The 20,144-nt window shown below is 37.0% G+C and overlaps 1 protein-coding gene across 2 annotated transcripts in view; it reads left to right on the top strand.

Annotated features, from left to right (window-relative positions):
- The window catches only part of CFTR (CF transmembrane conductance regulator), a 170,629-nt gene that overhangs the window by 69,388 nt on the left and 81,097 nt on the right, over positions 1-20,144 (top strand). For both annotated transcript variants that reach the window (XM_044246438.1, XM_044246439.1), the window contains exon 11: positions 4,310-4,501. In XM_044246438.1, the coding sequence (XP_044102373.1) occupies positions 4,310-4,501 (192 nt within the window). The remainder of the gene's footprint in view (positions 1-4,309; positions 4,502-20,144) is intronic.

Genomic DNA, 20,144 nt, shown 5'->3' on the forward strand with positions numbered 1-20,144 from the left:
TTATAAAGCTTATCTATATAAGATATTGTTTCTAAAAATATTTAAAAATAACTATTCTTTCTAGATTTAATTTTTATACAAAAATTGTTACTTAATCCTGCCTTCTTCCTAATGTATTTTAGGTGATATTATTATTTATTAAAACTTAATTGACAATTAAAAACTTCAGAAAATTAGGGGCACCTGGGTGGCTCAGTAGGTTAAAGCCTCTGCCTCCGGCTCGGGTCGTGATCTCAGGGTCCTGTGATCCAGCCCCACATGGGGCTATCTGCTCAGCAGGAAGCCTGCTTCCTTCTCTCGCTCTCTCTGCCTGCCTCTCTGCCTACTTGTGATCTCTGTCTGTCAAATAAATAAACAGAATCTTTAAGAAAAAAAAAAAAACTTTAGAAAATTAAAAGATATAAAAAGTTGAAAAATTTCCCTTTCAGTCTGTTTCTGCTCAGTTTTCCACTTTTCACCAATCTCTCCCCCAACCCACGTAGCCAATTTTAATTTTTTGAATATATATATATAAATAACTGCATAGTATTCTACTGTACAGGTGGATGTTATATGATGTAATGAATCATCAATTGATTGATTTTGGGGTTGTTTCCAGAGTTTTGCTAACCCAAAATGACACTGAATATCCTTGCACACATGTCATTTAGCACATCTGCAAGTGTATCAGTAGGATAGCTTCCTGGAAATGGTAAAGCATTTGTGTATTCATTGTGCTTCTATCCCTGAAGATTGCACTGATCTATGTGTGTACCATATGATCTATATAAAAGTGTGGATTTCATCGTAGCATCACCAGCAGATGATGTTATCTAATTTTTAATTCTTTTCCAGTCTTACTATAGGGACGGGTGGCATATCCATGTATTTTTAATTGGAGTTTCTCTCTCTTTTTTTTAAAATTTGGGTTTCTCTTATTATGAATAAAGCACAATATCTTTTCATACATTCAAAGGTCTCCTCTATTTTCATTTTTGGTGAAATAACTAGTCACATACTTGGTACATTTTTTAATGGATTTGCTTTCTTTTTCCTTTTGATTTTAGAATCATTTCTTTAGAGAGAAATTATTCTTTTGTGTGTTCTAAGTTGTAAAGTTTTACTTCAATTTTACACTCTTTTCCTTTAGCTTTCCATGCATAAGTTTTTTTTAAAAAGAGGTTTAATTTATCTTTTATTCCGTGACTTCTGGATTTTGAGTTATAGGAAGGCTTTCTTACTCCATAGTGGTTTTTTTTTCCCCTTTAGGCATCCCCCAGTGTTTTCTTTAAGGACTTATTTTTGTACTTTTTCTTTGACCTATTTGGAATTCACCACGAATATAGTATGAGGTACAAACACAATTTTTTTGTTAGCCCTCTGGACACAGTCCAGTGTCCAACACCGTTTATTGAATAATCCATCTTTCCCCACTGATTTTAGATGCCACCTTTATTGAATACTAATTCTTTTGTGCATTTGGATCTGGTTTGTAGTTTTATTTCTGTTCCATTGGTTTGTTTCTTATATAATAGTAATTCATTTTTCAAGTTATTGAGCCCTTATAATTTAATATAATGTATCATACTCTTTACTTATATCATTTAACAAATTTACTGAGTCTCTACTTTGTGCCAAGTATTAATCTAGGCCCTTAAGATATAGTAGTGAACAAAACCTACAACATATTCTCATCCCCATCTAAGGAACTCACATTTTATGGGAGACAAACAAACAAAAAATGAGTATATGTAATAACACCTGATGGAAACTGCTATAAAGATAAAGCAGAGAAAAGAAGATTGGTGATGGGATGCAATTTTAAATAGAGGAGAGAGAGAAATCCTCAAAAGGTAACATTTGAGCAGAGACTTGAGGGAGGTGAGGGACAAGGTCATGTGGATTAACTGCAGAAGAGTCTTGCAGAGAGAGGGTGGAGAAAGCCTTGAAATAGAACTTAGCCTGTATGGTTCACAGAACAGCAAGGAGGTCAGTGGGGTTGGCACAGTCAGCCACAGAGGGTAGAGCCATCAGAGGAGTAAGGTGGGCTAGACCAGTCCTTGGGCTTTTCTAAGAGAGCCTGAAAGGCCTTACAAAGGGACTTGTAAAGAGTAAGGCTTTTCTTTCTGAGGAAATGAGAGTCCATTGGAAGGTTTTAAGAGGAAAGTAATATGATTGGGCTTAGGTTTTGATGGGGGCGCTTTTTTAGAGAGACAAGGGCAGAAGCAAGGGGAGCTTTGAAGCAGTTGGGAGTTTTGGGGCTAATTGGGCAGGAGATGATATTGGCTTAATCCAGGTAGTGATGGAAGTAGTAGTCAAATTCAGGACATCTTTCTTTCTTTCTTTATTTTTTCCTTCCTTCCTTCCTTCCTTTTTAAGATTTTATTTATTTATCTGACAGAGATCACAAGTAGGCAGAGAGGCAGGCAGAGAGAGAGGAGTAAGCAGGCTCCCTGCTGAGCAGAGAGCCTGATGTGGGTCTAGATCCCAGGACCCTGGTGTCGTGACCTGAGCCGAGCCACAGGCAGAGGCTTTAACCCACTGAGCCACCCAGGCACCACTCAGGACATGTTTCTAAGAAAGATACCACAGAATTAGATTGAAGGTGGCATATGAAAAAAACAGAGATCAAGGATGAGTCCAAGGGTAACTGGAAGCTTGAAGGTACAATTACCTGAGAAGATTATGGAAGAAACTTATGCATTTAGTTTATAATGCATATTCAACATCCAAGTTGAGATGTTAGTTGGATATACAGGTCTGGTTTCAAGGGAATGGGGTCTGTCAGTGTAACAACTTGAGGTCAAATGAGATTCCAAAGGACAGAGTATGGATAAAAAGGGAAAGGGGTCCACATGTGAGCCCAAGGACCTTCCAACTTTTAGAGGTGCAGGAGGTGTTTTGTCATAGAGATTATATTTATAATAACTTTATGTTAAATCTTCGGGGTTTTCTTTCTTTGATTCCCTAATGTGAGCTCTCATAAAATTAATGTTTTTTCTTTCTCTGCTGCCTCCTTTTCTTCTATACCATTTTAGTCAGTCATATTATCTTTCTTTCTTTCTTTTTTCTTTTTTTAAGATTTTATTTATTTGTTTGACAGAGATCACAGGTAGGCAGAGAAGCAGACAGAGGTGGAGGGAAGCAGGCTCTCTCCTGAGCAGAGAGCCAGATCCCAGGACCCTGAGATCATGATCTGAGCAGAAGGCAGAGGCTTAACCCACTGAACCAATCAGGCATCCTTGTGTTATCTTTCTTAACGCTTTATCTTTGTATTGTTAAATATGCTTATGCTTCTGTTACCCACTGTGTTATGTTTACATGGTATCCTTTGACTTCCAGCTTTTCTTGAGAAGGCAATCAGCAAATTTCCTTTATACTCTCTTTCCTTTGTTTTGTTTGTATTTTACTTAAAACTTTTCCTATTGTCAGGGCATATAACGTATTTATTTATTTATTTTTAAGATTATATTTATTTATTCGACAGAGAGAGATCACGGGTAGGCAGAGAGGCAGGCAGAGAGAGAGAGAGGAGGAAGCAGGCTCCCCGCTGAGCACAGAGCCCAATGCGGGACTCGATCCTAGGACCCTGAGATCATGACCTGAGCTGAAGGCAGCGGCCCAACCCACTGAGCCACCCAGGTGCCCCGGGCATATAACGTATTTAAATTATCTTCTTCAACTCTAATTCCCACATTAGTTTAAATTTTAGTTCACAGTCTCTTATATAAAGTCTTTGCTCACTGATAGTCCTTTTAGTGAGGCTTCTTCATTCATTTCTTGGATGATTTTATCCTTGTTTCTTCAAGAAGGGCTCGTGGAAACAATATTATCTTTTTTTTTTTTTAACTCATCTCTTCTTTGTTAGATGAAGATCAAAATGAATCTACATTGTTGGTTTAAATAAATGAACAGAATTTATTTAAATTCTATTAACTATGATTAAATAAATGAATGCAGTTAAATCACAAAGAACAGCACCCAGCATAGGCCGAGTATCAACAAATATTAGCTGGTATTTATCTTTCCCTGATGTTCTCCAAACCCATCCCAATGATCTGAATCAGTGGCTCCATCCCTGTGAACCTCTACTACAACACTTAACCACACTGCTCTGTAATTGTCTCTTTTATTCCTCTTTGTATCTTTTGTGCATAGCAGCATATCCTGAATAGGAAGTGCTTAATAAGTTTTGAATCAAATGAATTAATCTGGAATCCTTTAAAATCAGAACAGATATATCTGCCTAGGATAATAGCTGGACGCAGGTATATTCTGAGAATGATTTGATCAAGTGATTTAATTTAATAACCATGGTTTTTGTTTCTAGACTTCACTTCTGATGATGATTATGGGAGAGTTGGAGCCTTCAGAGGGCAAAATTAAGCACAGTGGAAGAATTTCATTCTGCTCTCAGTTTTCCTGGATCATGCCTGGCACCATCAAAGAAAACATCATCTTTGGTGTTTCTTATGATGAGTATAGATACAGAAGTGTCATCAAAGCATGCCAGCTAGAGGAGGTAAGTCACTATGTGACATAATTCTGACTATGCATATGAAATCTTTAAACTACTTAAGATATATAATTAGTCCCCTATTCAATAAGTCAGTCTACATATATTAACCAAGTTTCCAACATGGGCAAAGTACTCTAAGTAAATCCACTAATAAAACATATATGTCTAATAAATATATGACCACTAATAAAATATATGATCCCTTCTCTAGGAGACTTACAAAAACATAGAGAAGGTACAATTTATTTTTAAAATGATGGGCTGATTTGGTTACAATAAAACCTCTTTATGAAATGGAGAGAATTTTATTGACTCATTTGTGAGTCATGTGTCCTCAGTGGACACTTATATGCATACATTTTTAAAAAGATACTTCAAAATTACTTGAGAGGATTTTAGTAATTTTAAATAACAATCATAGCCTAGCTGAATGAGCAATGATCGTCCAGTAGAGAATCAGAGATAAAATTGTGATTATATTTTATCCAAAACATATTGGGTGTTTTTAGAGAACACAGATATTTGTCTAGGTGGGGACTGGGTTATAGGAGTGGTAGTGTCTTGCAAGATAAATCACAAGCTTTATTTGTTAGTTGAAAGGTATTGGAAGGTTTCTGGTGAGCTTTATTATAACTGTTATTATTTTTTGCTTTGAATATACCTTTCCTCAAGAAATAATTTTATAAATGGTGATTTGATTCCAATAATAAAAGTATATTTATTTAACCCAAATAGACCATAGCTATATTACTAATAATAAATTCAGAGCTGTGGGTCCCTCATTCATGAAATGAGCATTTACTAACATGAACATTGTGCTAAGTGTGGGAAAACCAAACTAAAAAATACACAGTCCATTTTCTAAAGGTTCATGTTATAGTGATCTGTGTTTCAATGAACTATTGTATGGTATGTGAATTATATCATAATAAAGCTGTTAAAAATAATGAAAGTAAAGAGAATAAGAGGAAGAAGAGCATATTCTTTTCTCATTCTATGACCAACCTCAAAATTATTTTTAATGTTTATAAGTTAGTTTTTTTTCATATACTCATATTTATGGACTATTTCCATCCAAAGGAAAGGCCATCACATCTTTATTTCCTCTAAAAGTAGTTTCAGGGGCACCTGGGTGGCTCAGTGGGTTAAAGCCTCTGCCTTCGGCTCGGGTCATGATCTCGGGTCCTGGGATCGAGCCCCACATCAGGGTCTCTGCTCGGCAGGGAGCCTGCTTCCCCCTCTCTCTCTGCCTGCCTCTCTGCCTACTTGTGATCTCTCTATGTCAAATAAATAAATAACATCTTTAAAAAAAAAAAATAAAAGTAGTTTCAGTAACACTCAGTTTCCATTTCTTCTTACCTACCTTGCCCCCCAGCACACATACCTGGCTCTAAGCAACCACTAATCTACCTTGTATCTCTAAAATTTTCCTGTTGTGGACAATTAACACAAATGCAAACATTCAGTATATGGCCTTTTGTGCCCAAATAAACTTTTTTTTTCAATTTATTTATTTTCAGAAAAACATTATTCATTATTTTTTCACCACACCCAGTGCTCCATGCAAGCCGTGCCCTCTATAATACCCACCACCTGGTACCCCAACCTCCCACCCCCCCCGCCACTTCAAACCCCTCAGATTGTTTTTCAGAGTCCATAGTCTCTCATGGTTCAACTCCCCTTCCAATTTACCCAAATTCCCTACTCCTCTCTAACGCCCCTTGTCCTCCATGCTATTTGTTATGCTCCACAAATAAGTGAAAACATATGATAATTGACTCTCTCTGCTTGACTTATTTCACTCAGCATAATCTCTTCCAGTCCCGTCCATGTTGCTACAAAAGTTGGGTATTCAACCTTTCTGATGGAGGCATAATACTCCATAGTGTATATGGACCACATCTTCCTTATCCATTCATCCGTTGAAGGGCATCTTGGTTCTTTCCATAGTTTGGCGACCGTGGCCATTGCTGCTATAAACATTGGGGTACAGATGGCCCAAATAAACTTTTAAACTAGAAAAAGTTAAGAAGTCTTCATTTTGAAAACATTTGGGGCTTGCTGCATTTCGTAAAAATATAAATAGAATAAGATCCTTATACTTGAGAGGTTCATGGACCAGTAGGGGAAAGAAACATATTAACAAGGAATGTAGTTGGTGCTCTAATAGAAAATGAAAGAGTGATTTCTGTAAGAGTCAAAAGAGGGAGCATAACAATAGATCTCCATCTGCCTGATGTAAAGAATAACCTCTAAAGGTGGTACAAGGATAATTCCTCTAATAGAATGATTCACTGTGGAATTCCAATGTAACAAGAGTGAAATTGACGGCTTTGGAGGAATTTTTTTGATTAAGAACATTAGAGCTTCCAATAAAGTAGAAGTTTAGGTTGGTCTGAAGAAGTGGGAGATTGATGAATAAATGGTAACTGGATTATTGAGAAAATTAAATGGGATGAATATAGGGTATATAATATAGTGTCTGGTGTAAATTATCTATTCTATAAATATTAGCTCCTTTCTACTTTCTTTTGAGGTGGTGAATACTGCTAGAGAACGTGATGTAAGATAAATGTGTTCTTAGAGTCAGTTCTTATTAGAGAGTGACTTCTATGGAAATAAGATGGAACTTGGTATAATTAAGATGGCTATAAAAAGTCATCAATGTGAACTTTAATGATGACAAAAGTGGATATAAGAAAAATGATAAAAGTGGTTATCTGTAAATATGGTAGTTGTTCTTCCTGACCCAAACAGAAGTTGGAGTATCCTGTCAAAGAAACCAGATGGCATTGGACAGTTTAGAGTTCAGGTACATTGTTTCCATGCTCCAGAAATGGCAATGGTGTTGGGCGGTGATTCTAGTTTCTATGTGCCTTTCACACCCCAAAACATGACTCTGTACCAGACACTGTTCACTGTGGTGGGGTTAGGGCAGGTACAAAATGAAAACATTATTTTCCCTCCTCAAATAACTTATGGGCTGGTTGGGGGAAAACATAAAGGAAGAGATAGCAAGTATTGGAATAAAGGTTTTCTTAGGGCACTGCAGAAGCCCAGTTGAGGGCTTTCGGTTTGCCTCAGCAGTTCAGGAAAGGCTTTCTCTAGAAGTGGACAACCTGAGGGATGAGTAAAAGTGGGAAGGGTATTCTGGACAAAAGGAACTGAGCAGAAACACAGGATATGAAACCAGTTGGTTAGTGCAGGGAACCGTGTCTTGATAGAACCAGAATATAACTTGGGGGCACTGAGTGTGGAAAGAGGAATGAACCCATTGGACCACGGCCTGGGGGCCTTGTACACCAATCTCAGGAATTTGGTCTTGGAGAGCTTTAATCAGGGGAAGAAGGATGCAGGCAGTTTTGTATTTTTGATATATCACTTGGCTGTAATATGAGAAACAGAATTAAGGTGGGTGCATTTTGAAACTGGGATGGCAGAAAGAATATATATTTTGAAATCTGACAGAGTTGGGTTACTAAAGAAAGTTACTTAATCCTATTATACACTGAGTTTTGTCCTCTCAATATGGAGATTATATTATTTATTTTGATATTTTTCTGGCTCACCAAAATTGCTTAATAAAATAGCCAGTAGTAGTAGTTGTACTCGTCATCATAGTAGTAGTATTTGCTGTTCTGACTAGAAGGGAGACTAACAGGAACTGTTTCAGTAATCCAGATAATGGTTTTAAGGGACAAGAAGAAACAGAAATTAAGCAGAGGCATTGTGCAGAGATCAAGAATGCCATATTTATATACTATTTCCATCCAAAGGAAAGGGTGTCAGGGAAAATGGGCCTTCAGGGAAGACTGAGAGTTTTTTTTCCTGAAGAAATTAGAAGAAGAGAGAAATTGGTTTAGGATTAAGGATTCCTTGCACGACAGGAGCTGAAAAGGGGGATAGGTAGGATTGCCATGGGTTTAGGACAGAAGCACGTGAAGGTGAATTACATACAACTGAGACATCTGACCAAGACAGAAAGATCATAGGACTTACTAATAAGGTTTCCAGTGGAGGACACCACTAGGTGGACTTGAATAAATAACTTTATAACGATGATGACATACATTTTGCTTCTGTAATGTACACTTCACTCTTCTTCCTCTTTGCCTTAAGTTGTCAAAACACTGAGCTTTTCATTTCTAATGATCTCTGAGTCCCTGCTCCCTCCTGTCCCGCTGACTGTTGCAACAAGGCCTTTCTAGTCATCTTATAACAGGCAAAAATATACCCAGCACCCTAAATTCTCTGTACTTGATACTGGCAAATGTAGTGAGTACACTGAATATAGAGCGTGTCTGCTTCTTTTCTTGTTGCTGAATATTCCCTGTACATTGTTATTTATCCAACCACATGACAAATTGCTTGAGAGCTGTGACTCTTAAACATTTCTTTTGGTTTATTCTGCCCAGGACGTGGAGAGGCAGTTTTGTAAATTCTTTCAGGTGACTATTTCAGCAATATCTTGGAGTAGGCATGCCAGTTATGGGAATTATGCTCAGCAGCTGTTCCCCTCTGAGTCTCACAGTCTCAGGGTTGGACGATGATGGTTCCATGGCAGGAGTATGTTACTGAGTAGGGAGTAAGGAAAGGAATTACAGGTGCTAGACTATCTTAGTCAAAACCAAAGGTGTCCTCTCTTTTCAGTCCCTGAGAGTTTCTACTTTTGGTATTTTTCTTGTTGTCATGAAATAAATATTCCTCACCTTTCAAGAAGAGGCCAGTGGGGGCCTTCCCAAGGGAGGATTTTCTTTTTTTATGTGGAGGAGTTTGGATCTGAGGACCATGAAACACCCACAGTGTCCCCAAGGGGGAGCAGCTGGTGTCTGCGACAGTCACCCTGTCTGAGTCCCCCGCAGGGCCCCTGGTCCCCAGTACCAAGAGTCGTGAGTCCATCTGTTTTCATTTTGACTGCCAGCGTTGATCTGTTTCTGAATGTGCTCCAGCCAGACTTGGAACTGGAGATGAGAACGGGATAGTTTCTTCCTCATTTTTGTGTTTTTGTTCAGCTCTAATATCTACAGAGCACTTGCGTATGTAGTGATGCCTGCCGTCATAGGAGCAGGCAGGTAGGGTAAGTTGGCGTGGATAGGAAACAGCATGCACAACATACTTCACATAGTTTTCTGATTTCAGTCTGCTGAAAACTCTTCCCTCAGAGGGGTAGCTTAAAGACTTTATCATGGGGAAGGGCCCGGAGACAGCTCTGTGCTATAGAATGACTTGTGGTGTGCAGACCCGAGGGAGCAAGTCAGGTGTGGATCCTTTGCCTTCCGCCCTTCTCCTTTACGAATGTCTCCATGTCTTGCTTTATGTTGCCTACTTTTGGATCTAGATGATGGTACTACGGATTCCTAGACAAATGTAGAGGTATTTGTTTTCTTAGGTTTTTTGTTTTTTTGTTTTTTTTTTTAAAGATACCATTTTATATCCCAGTGCCAATCAGCTTATTCTCTTCTTTCCATGGAACCAGACTACCCCTGAGGGTCCTCCTCAATTTTGTACGCTTTTGTAACCAGCCCTGGAGACTTTTGCTAGCTTAAAAAAGATGACTGTTGAACTGGGCCCTTGTTAACTTACTTATCTCTTAAGGAGATTGTAACCCTATTTAGTTATTAAAAGAGGAACAGACTTCACTGTTCTCTTGCCTTGCTTTATTTTCAGGGTATTGGTTTTTTTCACACTTCACCAGTACCTTACCCTACCATAGAACCCACAGCCGACAGCAAGAGAATTCTAGGCAGACTGGTGTTTGGGTAATGGGTAGTTGGACTGACTATATTCAGTGACTCTCTTGTAAAAGTACCTGGGTTTGGCTTTTATGATAGTGTGTTGTGGGGTGTGGGATATGAGAAGAAGCTAGGGACTTAGGATATATAATCGGTTTTCACAGAGATGTTGAGATCCTTTTACAACCGCAAAATGGTCTTCATTATGTACTCGTCTTGGCAACCATTACATATGCATTGTAATAAAAATATTTACTATGTTTGTTGCAGAATTAAAATCTGTTTGTGTTTTCTTTACCACCACTGCTTGGCAGTTTTCATCTTTAAGTCACTAGAAGAAAGCAAATTAGGAGGAAAATTGGCAAGAAGTTGCTAAAGAAAAAAAAAAAACTTGGGAGGGAAATTGGCAAGAAATATGAAAAACTTGGGAGGGAAGTAAGCAAAGAAATGAGTTAATGACTGTTCTGGAAAATAAATTCCATCATGCAGATACCGCAAGTCTAATTAAATTTGAATTTGACTTCTGGATATCCAGATCTGGCCAAAACTAACCTGTGTGAACAGAGGCTTAACCTTTGGATGGTCAGTCCATCACTACAGGAGAATTCAGGAATGTTCATTTGAGAGATCTATAAATAAAAAGGGGCCATAGGAATTAACATCTACATTCAGTAACAGCCAAGACATAATGGAGACATAAAACAGATATTTGAAACACATTGAACTATGTCCCCTAAACCAGAATAAACCATACTTAATGACTGCACCTTGAACCACCTGTAATTTTCTCCTAATAGGTAATTAAGTTGGAAAGCACAGCCATTTATTTACTGTAATATGAAGCAAGTACATTTATTTTATAGAATCACTGAGCCAGAACCTAACAGAAATGCCATAGCACTTCCTGAATTGAACGGTTATTTCACTTCATTTGAGCCCTGAAACTTAAAAAAATAAACTCTAGCTAACATCTATCAAGAGAGTACATGTTGGCTTTGCTGTGCTAAGCACTTTGCACACATTGGTCCATTGAATTCTCACTTTCTTGTTATCTCGTGACAGCTTTGCTTAGAGTTTGCTGTCAGAGAGAAACTGTGCTGAATTCTTAAAGTGTGAACCTGATTTTAGGAATTGAAATTGCAAATTCTGGAATTAATTATTAGCTTAACAAATGAGAGTTTTACATCTCTAAAACCAAAATAGCCATAAGAGTGCTGGTCTCAGTAAGATTTGAACAAGTCAACAGAACAGTAACATGAAAATTTAATTATAATGGTCTGGGACCAGGCTTTCTCAGGAATAAATAATGAAATGAAGATATTCAAGGTAAGGTTTTGTATTAAAAGACAAAAAAAAAAAATCATGACATTTTCCAAAGGTAAAAACCATGATGTATCATCATGTCTATGCTCAAGATTTCATCCCTCCTGAAGAACTGGTATTCTGAGCCCTGCACTCTAAGAATTATCTTCTTTGTAGCAGTGGCTAACAAAACAAGATCAAGGGAAGATTTTACACTTATATTTCATACCTTAGAACACAGTGATGTTCATAAAGGTCTTTGTAAGAAAGGAAACTTGTTTTTTCTAAAAATTCTAAGTGTTCCCTTGACAAAACAACCCTCGAAATGGCAATTGTATTACCATTAGTGTCCTTCAGAACAAAATCTGTAATACCTAATTTTTATTCAGAAGGTTTAGCTAGGCTTGATTCAAATTTTCTAAATTAAAAAGTTGACTTCAGCAAATATTTGAGTTCCTCTCATGGACGTGTAACATTTTAGGCACTCTGGATGCTGCCTTCAATTATAACAAGGGTCCCTGTCTGCAATTAATTTTTGACTTATAGATATTTTGGGGGAAAGATTATATATATATATTCATTTAGTAAATATTTGTAAGTGCAAACATTGAACTAAGGACTCTGCCAAACTCTGGAAATTATTAATGAACAAGACACAATCCCTGTCCTTAAGGGGTTTTATTCTAGTGGAGATGACCAGTAAAAACCAGAGAAGTTTGATAAATTCTATGATATTGATTAATATAGGGTCCTTTAATGAGTACAAGGAAGTAACATTTAATCTGATCTTAGAAGTTCAGGCAAGGCTTCCCTGGAGGAAGTGACATCTCAGGTGAGAGATGATGGATGAGCAGAAGTCATTTGAGTGAAGAAGAACAATGAGAACATTCCAGAAAAAGAACAGAATGTACAAGGCCGAGAACCCAGAGGGAGCACTCTATATTTGAGGAGCTATAGTCAGTTCTGTGTGGCCAGAGTGTATAATGAAATGGGCCCGGAGCCAGGAGAGAGCACTGCACTTTTGCAGGAGCTCTAGGTAGGGCAGCAAGACTGGGATCTGGAAAGACAGGGGTATATCGCGATAGCTGAACTAGGAGAGGCCAATCAGATCATGGTTTCTATCCTTCCATTTACCAGCAATTAAAAAAAAAAAGAGGCAGAAAGACAAAGTCACCCCTTTCACTTTGTGTTTAATATAAATTCAGTTGGTGAAATCCACTTCTCAAACAGCCTTCTAGCTGCAGAGGAGTGAGAGAAATGTGGTAATTGGTGGGACCACAGGGAAGTACCCTGGGAGAAGAGCAAATGGGTCTCTAGCATCCTCCACCGTGGCATTTCTTTATTGGAGGAAGTGCCATAATAAAAACAGTATTTTAGGAAGAGTCATCTAATATAATATGCAAATTGGAGGGGGATAATGGAAATGTTGTAGTTAGAAGTTAATGAAATAACTTTCTTTATTGGAGAAAGTGCCATAATAAAAACAGTATTTTAGGAAGAGTCATCTAATATAATATGCAAATTGGAGGGGGATAATGGAAATGTTGTGGTTAGAAGTTAATGAAATATTGGCATTCCAATTTTAAAGAAAAGAAGTAAAATTTTTAAGGGACTTGTTGAAGATCCATAATTGATGGGACTAGCAAGAGAATCCAAGTCTTCTGACTCGTTTTTTTTCTATACTCTATTAGGGTTATTTCTTATTAGAAAAGAAATTCTAGATTAGATTCTAATGACTTACCCATTGACTATTGCTGGCTTTAAGTTAGAACTTTAGGCTAGTTAATCTCACTGTGATGTTAACAGTATCATTAAACCATTAAGACTATAAACCTGCTAATTGTAAAGGGGAAGTTATGATAGAAAAGCCTTGTGACCTAATGGCATTGAGAATTCCATGACATAGTTGTGAAAACTATTTGCAGCTCCTAAATAAGCATATCTTGGAAAAACCACCTATACCACACACTTGAAATTTAAATAAGTCAGGACATTTCTTCCCAGATCCTCTTCCAAATTATTTTCTCCTTTTCCTTTGCCCTTGAGGCAGAATCTCTTCTTCAAGCTTCATAACCTCAAATTTAAAATATGGAAGTCCAGGGGCGCGTGGGTGGCTCAGTCGTTAAACGTCTGCCTTTGGCTCAGGTCATGATTCCAGGCTCCTGGGATCAAACCCCTCATCAGGCTCCCTGCTTGGCAGGAAGCCTGTTTCTCCCACTCCCCCTGCTTGTGTTCCCTCTCTCACTGTGTCTCTGTCAAATAAATGAATAAAATCTTAAAAAATAAATAAATAAAGACAGGTCCAAGGAGGAGGGCAGTCTGTAGAGGGCAGAAAGCCTGCTTGGAGCCACTTGGGCAGCTAGGCTCCAATGTCAGGTCCTGAGGGAACAAGGATCATGGTGGAATTACTTCAGAGGGCATGAGTGAGTGCATTTTGAAGCCTGGCAGCTAAGGAAATGAATTCCAAAGCTGATTTAGGCACTGGGGAGCTGGGAGCTGAGTTAGGAAGTCCAGAGCAGGAGCAACTGCAGGATAGCATAATAATGTGACGGCAGAGTACTGGGAGAGAAGTGCTTTATCAGGCATTGGATTTGTCCCAGAATCTTGGGTGGGTAGACCTAGAAAAGATAGTGAAGGAATTAACAGCTCCCTAAGTGCCAATTTTTAGACCAACTGAATCAAAATCATCTAGGAAACTTTTAAAAACTGGATTTTTAAATGTCATTTCAAAGAATCTGAGATCTGGAGTCCAGAAATTAAATGAATCTAATGTAGAGCCAGAATAGGAGAAATAAGATACTTTAAGTATCTTTTCTAACTTTACTTCCTTGGGAGCATTTACTCAAGGACACTTTAAATCATTGCATTCATTGCATTCTTCCTTTAAAAATGCTTATGTTATCTTCAAATACAAATACAGACCTACATACATACAGAAATAAACACTAAAGAGGCATAGAGATATCAACAGAATTATGTATATACTCATAAGTTCATACATAAAACCATATATATGTATGTATATCCCTGAATGTTAAGCAATAGTTTAATATTTGTGACAAGACTGTAATATCCATTATATAAAAGAACTAGCTTTTTGTATTTTTGTTGCCAGCAGTAAAAATTATATTGGAATTTGAGTTTTCTGCTATAAATTTGGTCCATATCAAATCTCAATGAAAGAAGAGCTTTTATTTTTCAAGTTGATAAAAAGTTCTCACTTCTTATGCTTTCTAGCAAGGATTAATCTTTAGCCAGTGTTTCTGTGTACAGCTACTTGTAATCAAGTTTGACTTAGGTCAACAAATTACCTTTCCTAATAAGCAGAACTCCAGGTTTGTTTTGTTTTGTTTTGTTTTAAAGATTTTATTTATTCACCTGAGACAGAGAGAGAGAGAGATAGCAACAGAGCACAGGTGGGGAGGAGTAGAAGCAGGCTTCTGGCTGAGCAGGGAGCCCAATGCAGGGCTTGATCCTTGGACCCAGGGATCATGCCTGAGCTGAAGGCAGATGCTTAACTGCCTGAGTCACCCAGGCATCCCTGAACTCCAAGTTTTAATTTATGAATTCATTCATGTGTATTTACTGCTGGAGGAGTTAAGTTCTGTTGATAAATCATAAGAACTTCCCAGCACTCTCAAGATAACATCCATGTTTACAAAAGCTCTGAGCAAAAATGGTTAAAATTCATTCTTTCACTCTCTTTCTAGAACACTTCAGCTTTCTCCATTCTCTCCTTCCGTCCCTCTGTTCTCCTACCCCTTCATCCGTTCTCCAACACTTTTTTTCATCTTTCTCTTTTCTCATTTTCCTTATGTATAAAGCTTAAGAGCTTAGTAATTATTAAACATTAATAAAATTGGCACTGTCTGGTGATTTATTCTTTAAAACGTGTTTTATTGCACGTTATTACCTCTAAAGTTCATGTTCCCTCAACCCAAGTTTCTCACCCCCTCCCTTACCACAAGCAGCTATGTTGTCAAGGTTGTTCTAGAGAGTGATAAGGTAGCCATAAAACAAGTTTTATGATATTTTCCTATCTACAAAGTCACAGGAAGCTCAAATGTACTCAGCAAATATTGCAAAATTACAAAGAACAATTAAATGTAATACTCCACCCTTTTCTTAAAGCTCTCCCTCTCTTTAATGTAATGACACCTTATATCATTCCTTTGTCGAATGTTCAAGTCAGTTAGTGAGCTTTATATTACCAATTCCTCTTTAACAATTTCTGGTTTGTCTGGCTCAGTTAAATAATATTAGGGTGGTGTTTAGGTGCATTTTTAAAAGTAAAATGATAAACATTTTTGTGAAAAGTGCATGTATCATGTTGAGTATACTATATATTTCTTAATATTTATTGCATACTTATTATACTATTACTTTGACCTTCTCTCATGCTCTTTATCTAGGTATTTTCAAGTGTTTTTACAATCTCAAACAGACCTAATATATGCATAGAATCCTTTGAAGTTGGCATTTGCCTTTCTGACCAGCATATTGTAAAGGAAGTTAGCCAAAAGAGTAAGGATCTGTTTGAGCAGGTAGAATAACTACATGATGCAAATTCCTGGGCTTTTCTCTAATTCATCTGAGTGAGAATATGTATAACATTTTGAACAAGCTCCCCAGGTGATTCTGAAATAATTGGCTCAACATACTTCACTTTGAGAAACAATGATCCACATATTTAATTTTATCTGTAGATAAGCTGTGCTGAGAAAATTATTAAGAAATGAAATGGTGGTATAGCAGAGCTTCAGAAAAAGGGTTTTCAGTGTCTCCTTCAATAAGAAAGTTTAGCACTATGTTTAAAATTTTATATTTGATTTATGTTATGGTTTAGGTTTTTTATTTAAAAATCTCAGTAGTCAGTTTTTACATAAGAAGTCACATCGTGCCCAGCATCTTAATGGCACTGAATGAGTTCCTCCAACCTTTTTTATGGATAGCTCCTGAGGAACTCAAGTTGTGTGCCGGTGAAGAGAAAAACCATTTGTTTCTGTGCAAGGAGTCTTCTATAACCAACCCATGTCCTTACGGTGCTTGTCAAACTCATGACTATACCAGGCAGTACAATTTTTTTTTTTTTATATTTTATTTATTTATTTGACAGACAGAGATTTCAAGTAGGCAGAGAGACAGGCAGAGAGAGAGGAGGGGAGGCAGGTTTCCCGCTGAGCAGAGAGCCCAATGCATGACCTGAGCCGAAGGCAGAGGTTTTAACTCACTGAGCCACCCAGGCGCCCCACAATTTTTTTTTTTTTTTTTTTTTTTTAGTTTATAATTTTCACGTAGAAGAAAATATGTTGTGGAGATTGAAAACTACCACCCTTAAGATAAATATATTATCATATTTGAGTGCCTTAGTAATCAGCAAAGATAAATGTTTAACAATGTATACAAAACAAAGTGTTTTACTTTTAACCAAATAGAAAAAGCCAAACACTAATAAATCTACAAATGAACAATAAACTAGACAATCAGGGCAAGTACTCATATTAGCAACAGGATATTGGTATTACTAATTTATTTGATCTTAAAATAATGAGCTTATTCACAATTCTATTCAATGTATCCTTACTATTTTGTTTCCTTTCAATCTCAACTCTTTCCTAGGATTTACGTTCTTTGAAAAACTTACCTAATTATCCACACTTATACATTTCTCTTCATAAATGGCTTCTGTCTAGAGAAAAGAGGCCAAATATGCTGGCTCAGAACCTCACATCTTTTCAGATGTGGGAATCTTTTGTTTTCCTGCTTTTTGAAAGATAGCCTATATCACTAGAATCCATTCTGGGTAGGAAATAACCATATGACAACATCCCTGTTTTTTAAGTGCCTTAGGGGCCTGGACAAACTCTAAGTAGAACTTCCTAACAAATCTTTCCACCATTTTCCCATAAAACCCCAAGCTTCAGGCAGTCACTCTGAGGAATGTGATATATACTTTTCCAGTCCATTTAATGGAATTTACACCTATGTGTACATGTACTTATCAATAAGCAATATTTAAGTTCTGTTTGGGTAGCTTAAGAATTTATGTAAGTGGTGGACTTCCCACACATCATTCTCAACTTGCTCTCTTTGTCCCTATTACCTTTTTGAGGTCTAGCCATGCTGCTTATATGTGGAAATTTTTTTCATTCTTCTACTCCTATGCCACATTTTATTTACTCATTCTGCTACTGGTGAACATTTAGATTTTTCCAAGATTTTACACAATACTGCAGTAAAAATCTTTGAATATTTCTTTTTGCACATTTGCAAGAATTTCTCTGGAGTAGGTATCTAGCAGTTGAATTTAGGTGTTTTTGTGTACATAGGCACATTCTGAATTTTACTAGATACTGCTAAGTTGTACTTTAAAGTAGTTATACCAATTTATACTACTATCAGTCATTTTTGAGTATTCCCATTGATTCACATCTTTGAAAGCTCTCATTATTGATTGATACTTTATTTTTTTAAAATATTTTTATTTATTTATTTGGCAGAGAGAGAGAGAGAGATCACAGCAGGCAGAGAGGCAGGCAGAGAGAGGGGGGAAGCAGGCTCCCCGATGAGCAGGGAGCTCGTTGTGGGGCTTGATCCCAGGACCCTGAGATGATGACCTGAGCTGAAGGCAGAGGCTTAACTCACTGAGCCACCCAGGCAACCCAATACTTTATTTTTTTCTGAAGATTTTATTTCTTTATTTGACTCACAGAAAGAGAGAGCACAAGTAGGCAGAGTGGCAGGCAGAGGGAGAGGGAGAAGCAAAATCCCTGCTGAGCAGTGAGCCTGATGCAGGGCTCAATCCCAGGACCCTGGGATCATGACCTGAGCCAAAGACAGATGCTTAACTGACTGAGCCACCCAGAGGGGTGTCCTCTCTCTCTCTCTCTCTCTCTCTTTTCCCTTGATTTGTAGTTCCTTGATTACTGGTGAGATTATACATATTTTCCTATTTGTTTGCCATTCTGATTTCATATTCTTTGCCAATTGAGGAGGGTCAGGTTTGTGGGAGTTATGAAATATGCCTTACAGACTACTACAGTGAAATTGAACAACGGCCCCAATTGCTATACAAGAAATTCTTCACACATAGAGTTTGTGTTGAGACTTCTTCCACAGGCAGCTTCCTGTGAATCAGGAATATTGCAGGATACTAAAGCAGATTTGTGTTTGGAGGATGTGGGACCTCGTTATTAACTGATTTTGGCTCAGAGACTCCCAGATGGCTTTCCAAGAGTTGGTTAGATTTAGACAGTGGTCTTGGGTTCTTCCATCCAACCTCCGCCCTTCTTTCCTTTACTTGGGGGTTAGACTTGCATCTAGGGCTGACATATCTCCCAGCCTTCCCTGCTCTCTTCCCCATTAACTTATACTTCAATATTTCCCCTTACAAGATCATTACATGTTTAATTCTGTCTTAGCTAAAGAGAAGTGATCTTCAAAATTACTTGGAGGGGATCTAAACTAATAGGAAATTGAATGTGTCTTAAGTGTTAGACAAAATATTTTATCTTCCAGCAATGCTTTCCTCAACAGCCTTTTAATGGTGTGTAAAATGTCATTTTTTTAAAAGTATAGTACATATAACCAGGGGTTATCACAGCTGCTACCCCAAATTAAAAACCTAAAAATATATGTATCTATTAAGAGTAAATAAATAAATAAATAAATACCTAAAAAAAAATTTCTTCACCCAGAGAAACTGGATAATTTACTAACAAGTGATCAGAATTTATTTCAAAGCACAAAAGGATTTGAATAGATATATTACCATTGTAAAGCTGGTTTAGAGTCTGCTAGTTCAAACAGCACTGTCATTAGATGATTTTAAAATTGAATTGTATTTTACCCTTAAGTAACATATATTTCCTATATTATTTAAACTATACCAAACCAGAGAAAAAGATGGGAAACTCTTCAACTAGTTTTCTTTTTTTTTTTAATTGAAGTATACATATAATAGTATATTAGTTTCTGGTATACAATATATTGATTCAACACTTATACATATTATGAAGAGATCACCATGATAAATCTAGCTACCATCTGTCCCCATACAAAGTTGTCACATACTTGTCGCATACTTTATTCCCTATGCTGCACATTATATCCTTGTGTCTTACAGTTTATACCTTTCATTCCCCTTCTTCTATTTTGCCCATTTTCCATCCCTCTCCCCTCTAGCAACCACCCATTTGTTCTTTATGAATCTGTTTGTTTTGTTCGTTCATTTGGCTTTATTTATTTATTTATTTGATTATACATATAAATGAGATCATCATGTGCTTGCCTTTCTCTGTCTGACTTATTTCATTTTTTTGTACTCCTGCCAACAGTGCAAAGGATTCCCTTTTCTCCTATTTTCCTAGAGCCAGGATAGTCTTAGTACAAAAATCTGTAAATTAATATAAAAACAAAACTATAACTAACCATAATAATGATATATTCAAATAAAATGTTATCAGATAAAATATTAACAAATAGATTCCAGCATGGTATAAGAAGTGATAAAATATGACCAAGAAAGATTTATTTATTTATTTATTTATTTTTTCAAGAAAGATTTATAATAGGAATGCAAGGGTGCTTGTATTGCAATAGAATGAAATCTG

Source organism: Neovison vison, chromosome 4 (assembly GCF_020171115.1).
Source record: "Neovison vison isolate M4711 chromosome 4, ASM_NN_V1, whole genome shotgun sequence".
NCBI lineage: Eukaryota > Metazoa > Chordata > Mammalia > Carnivora > Mustelidae > Neogale > Neogale vison.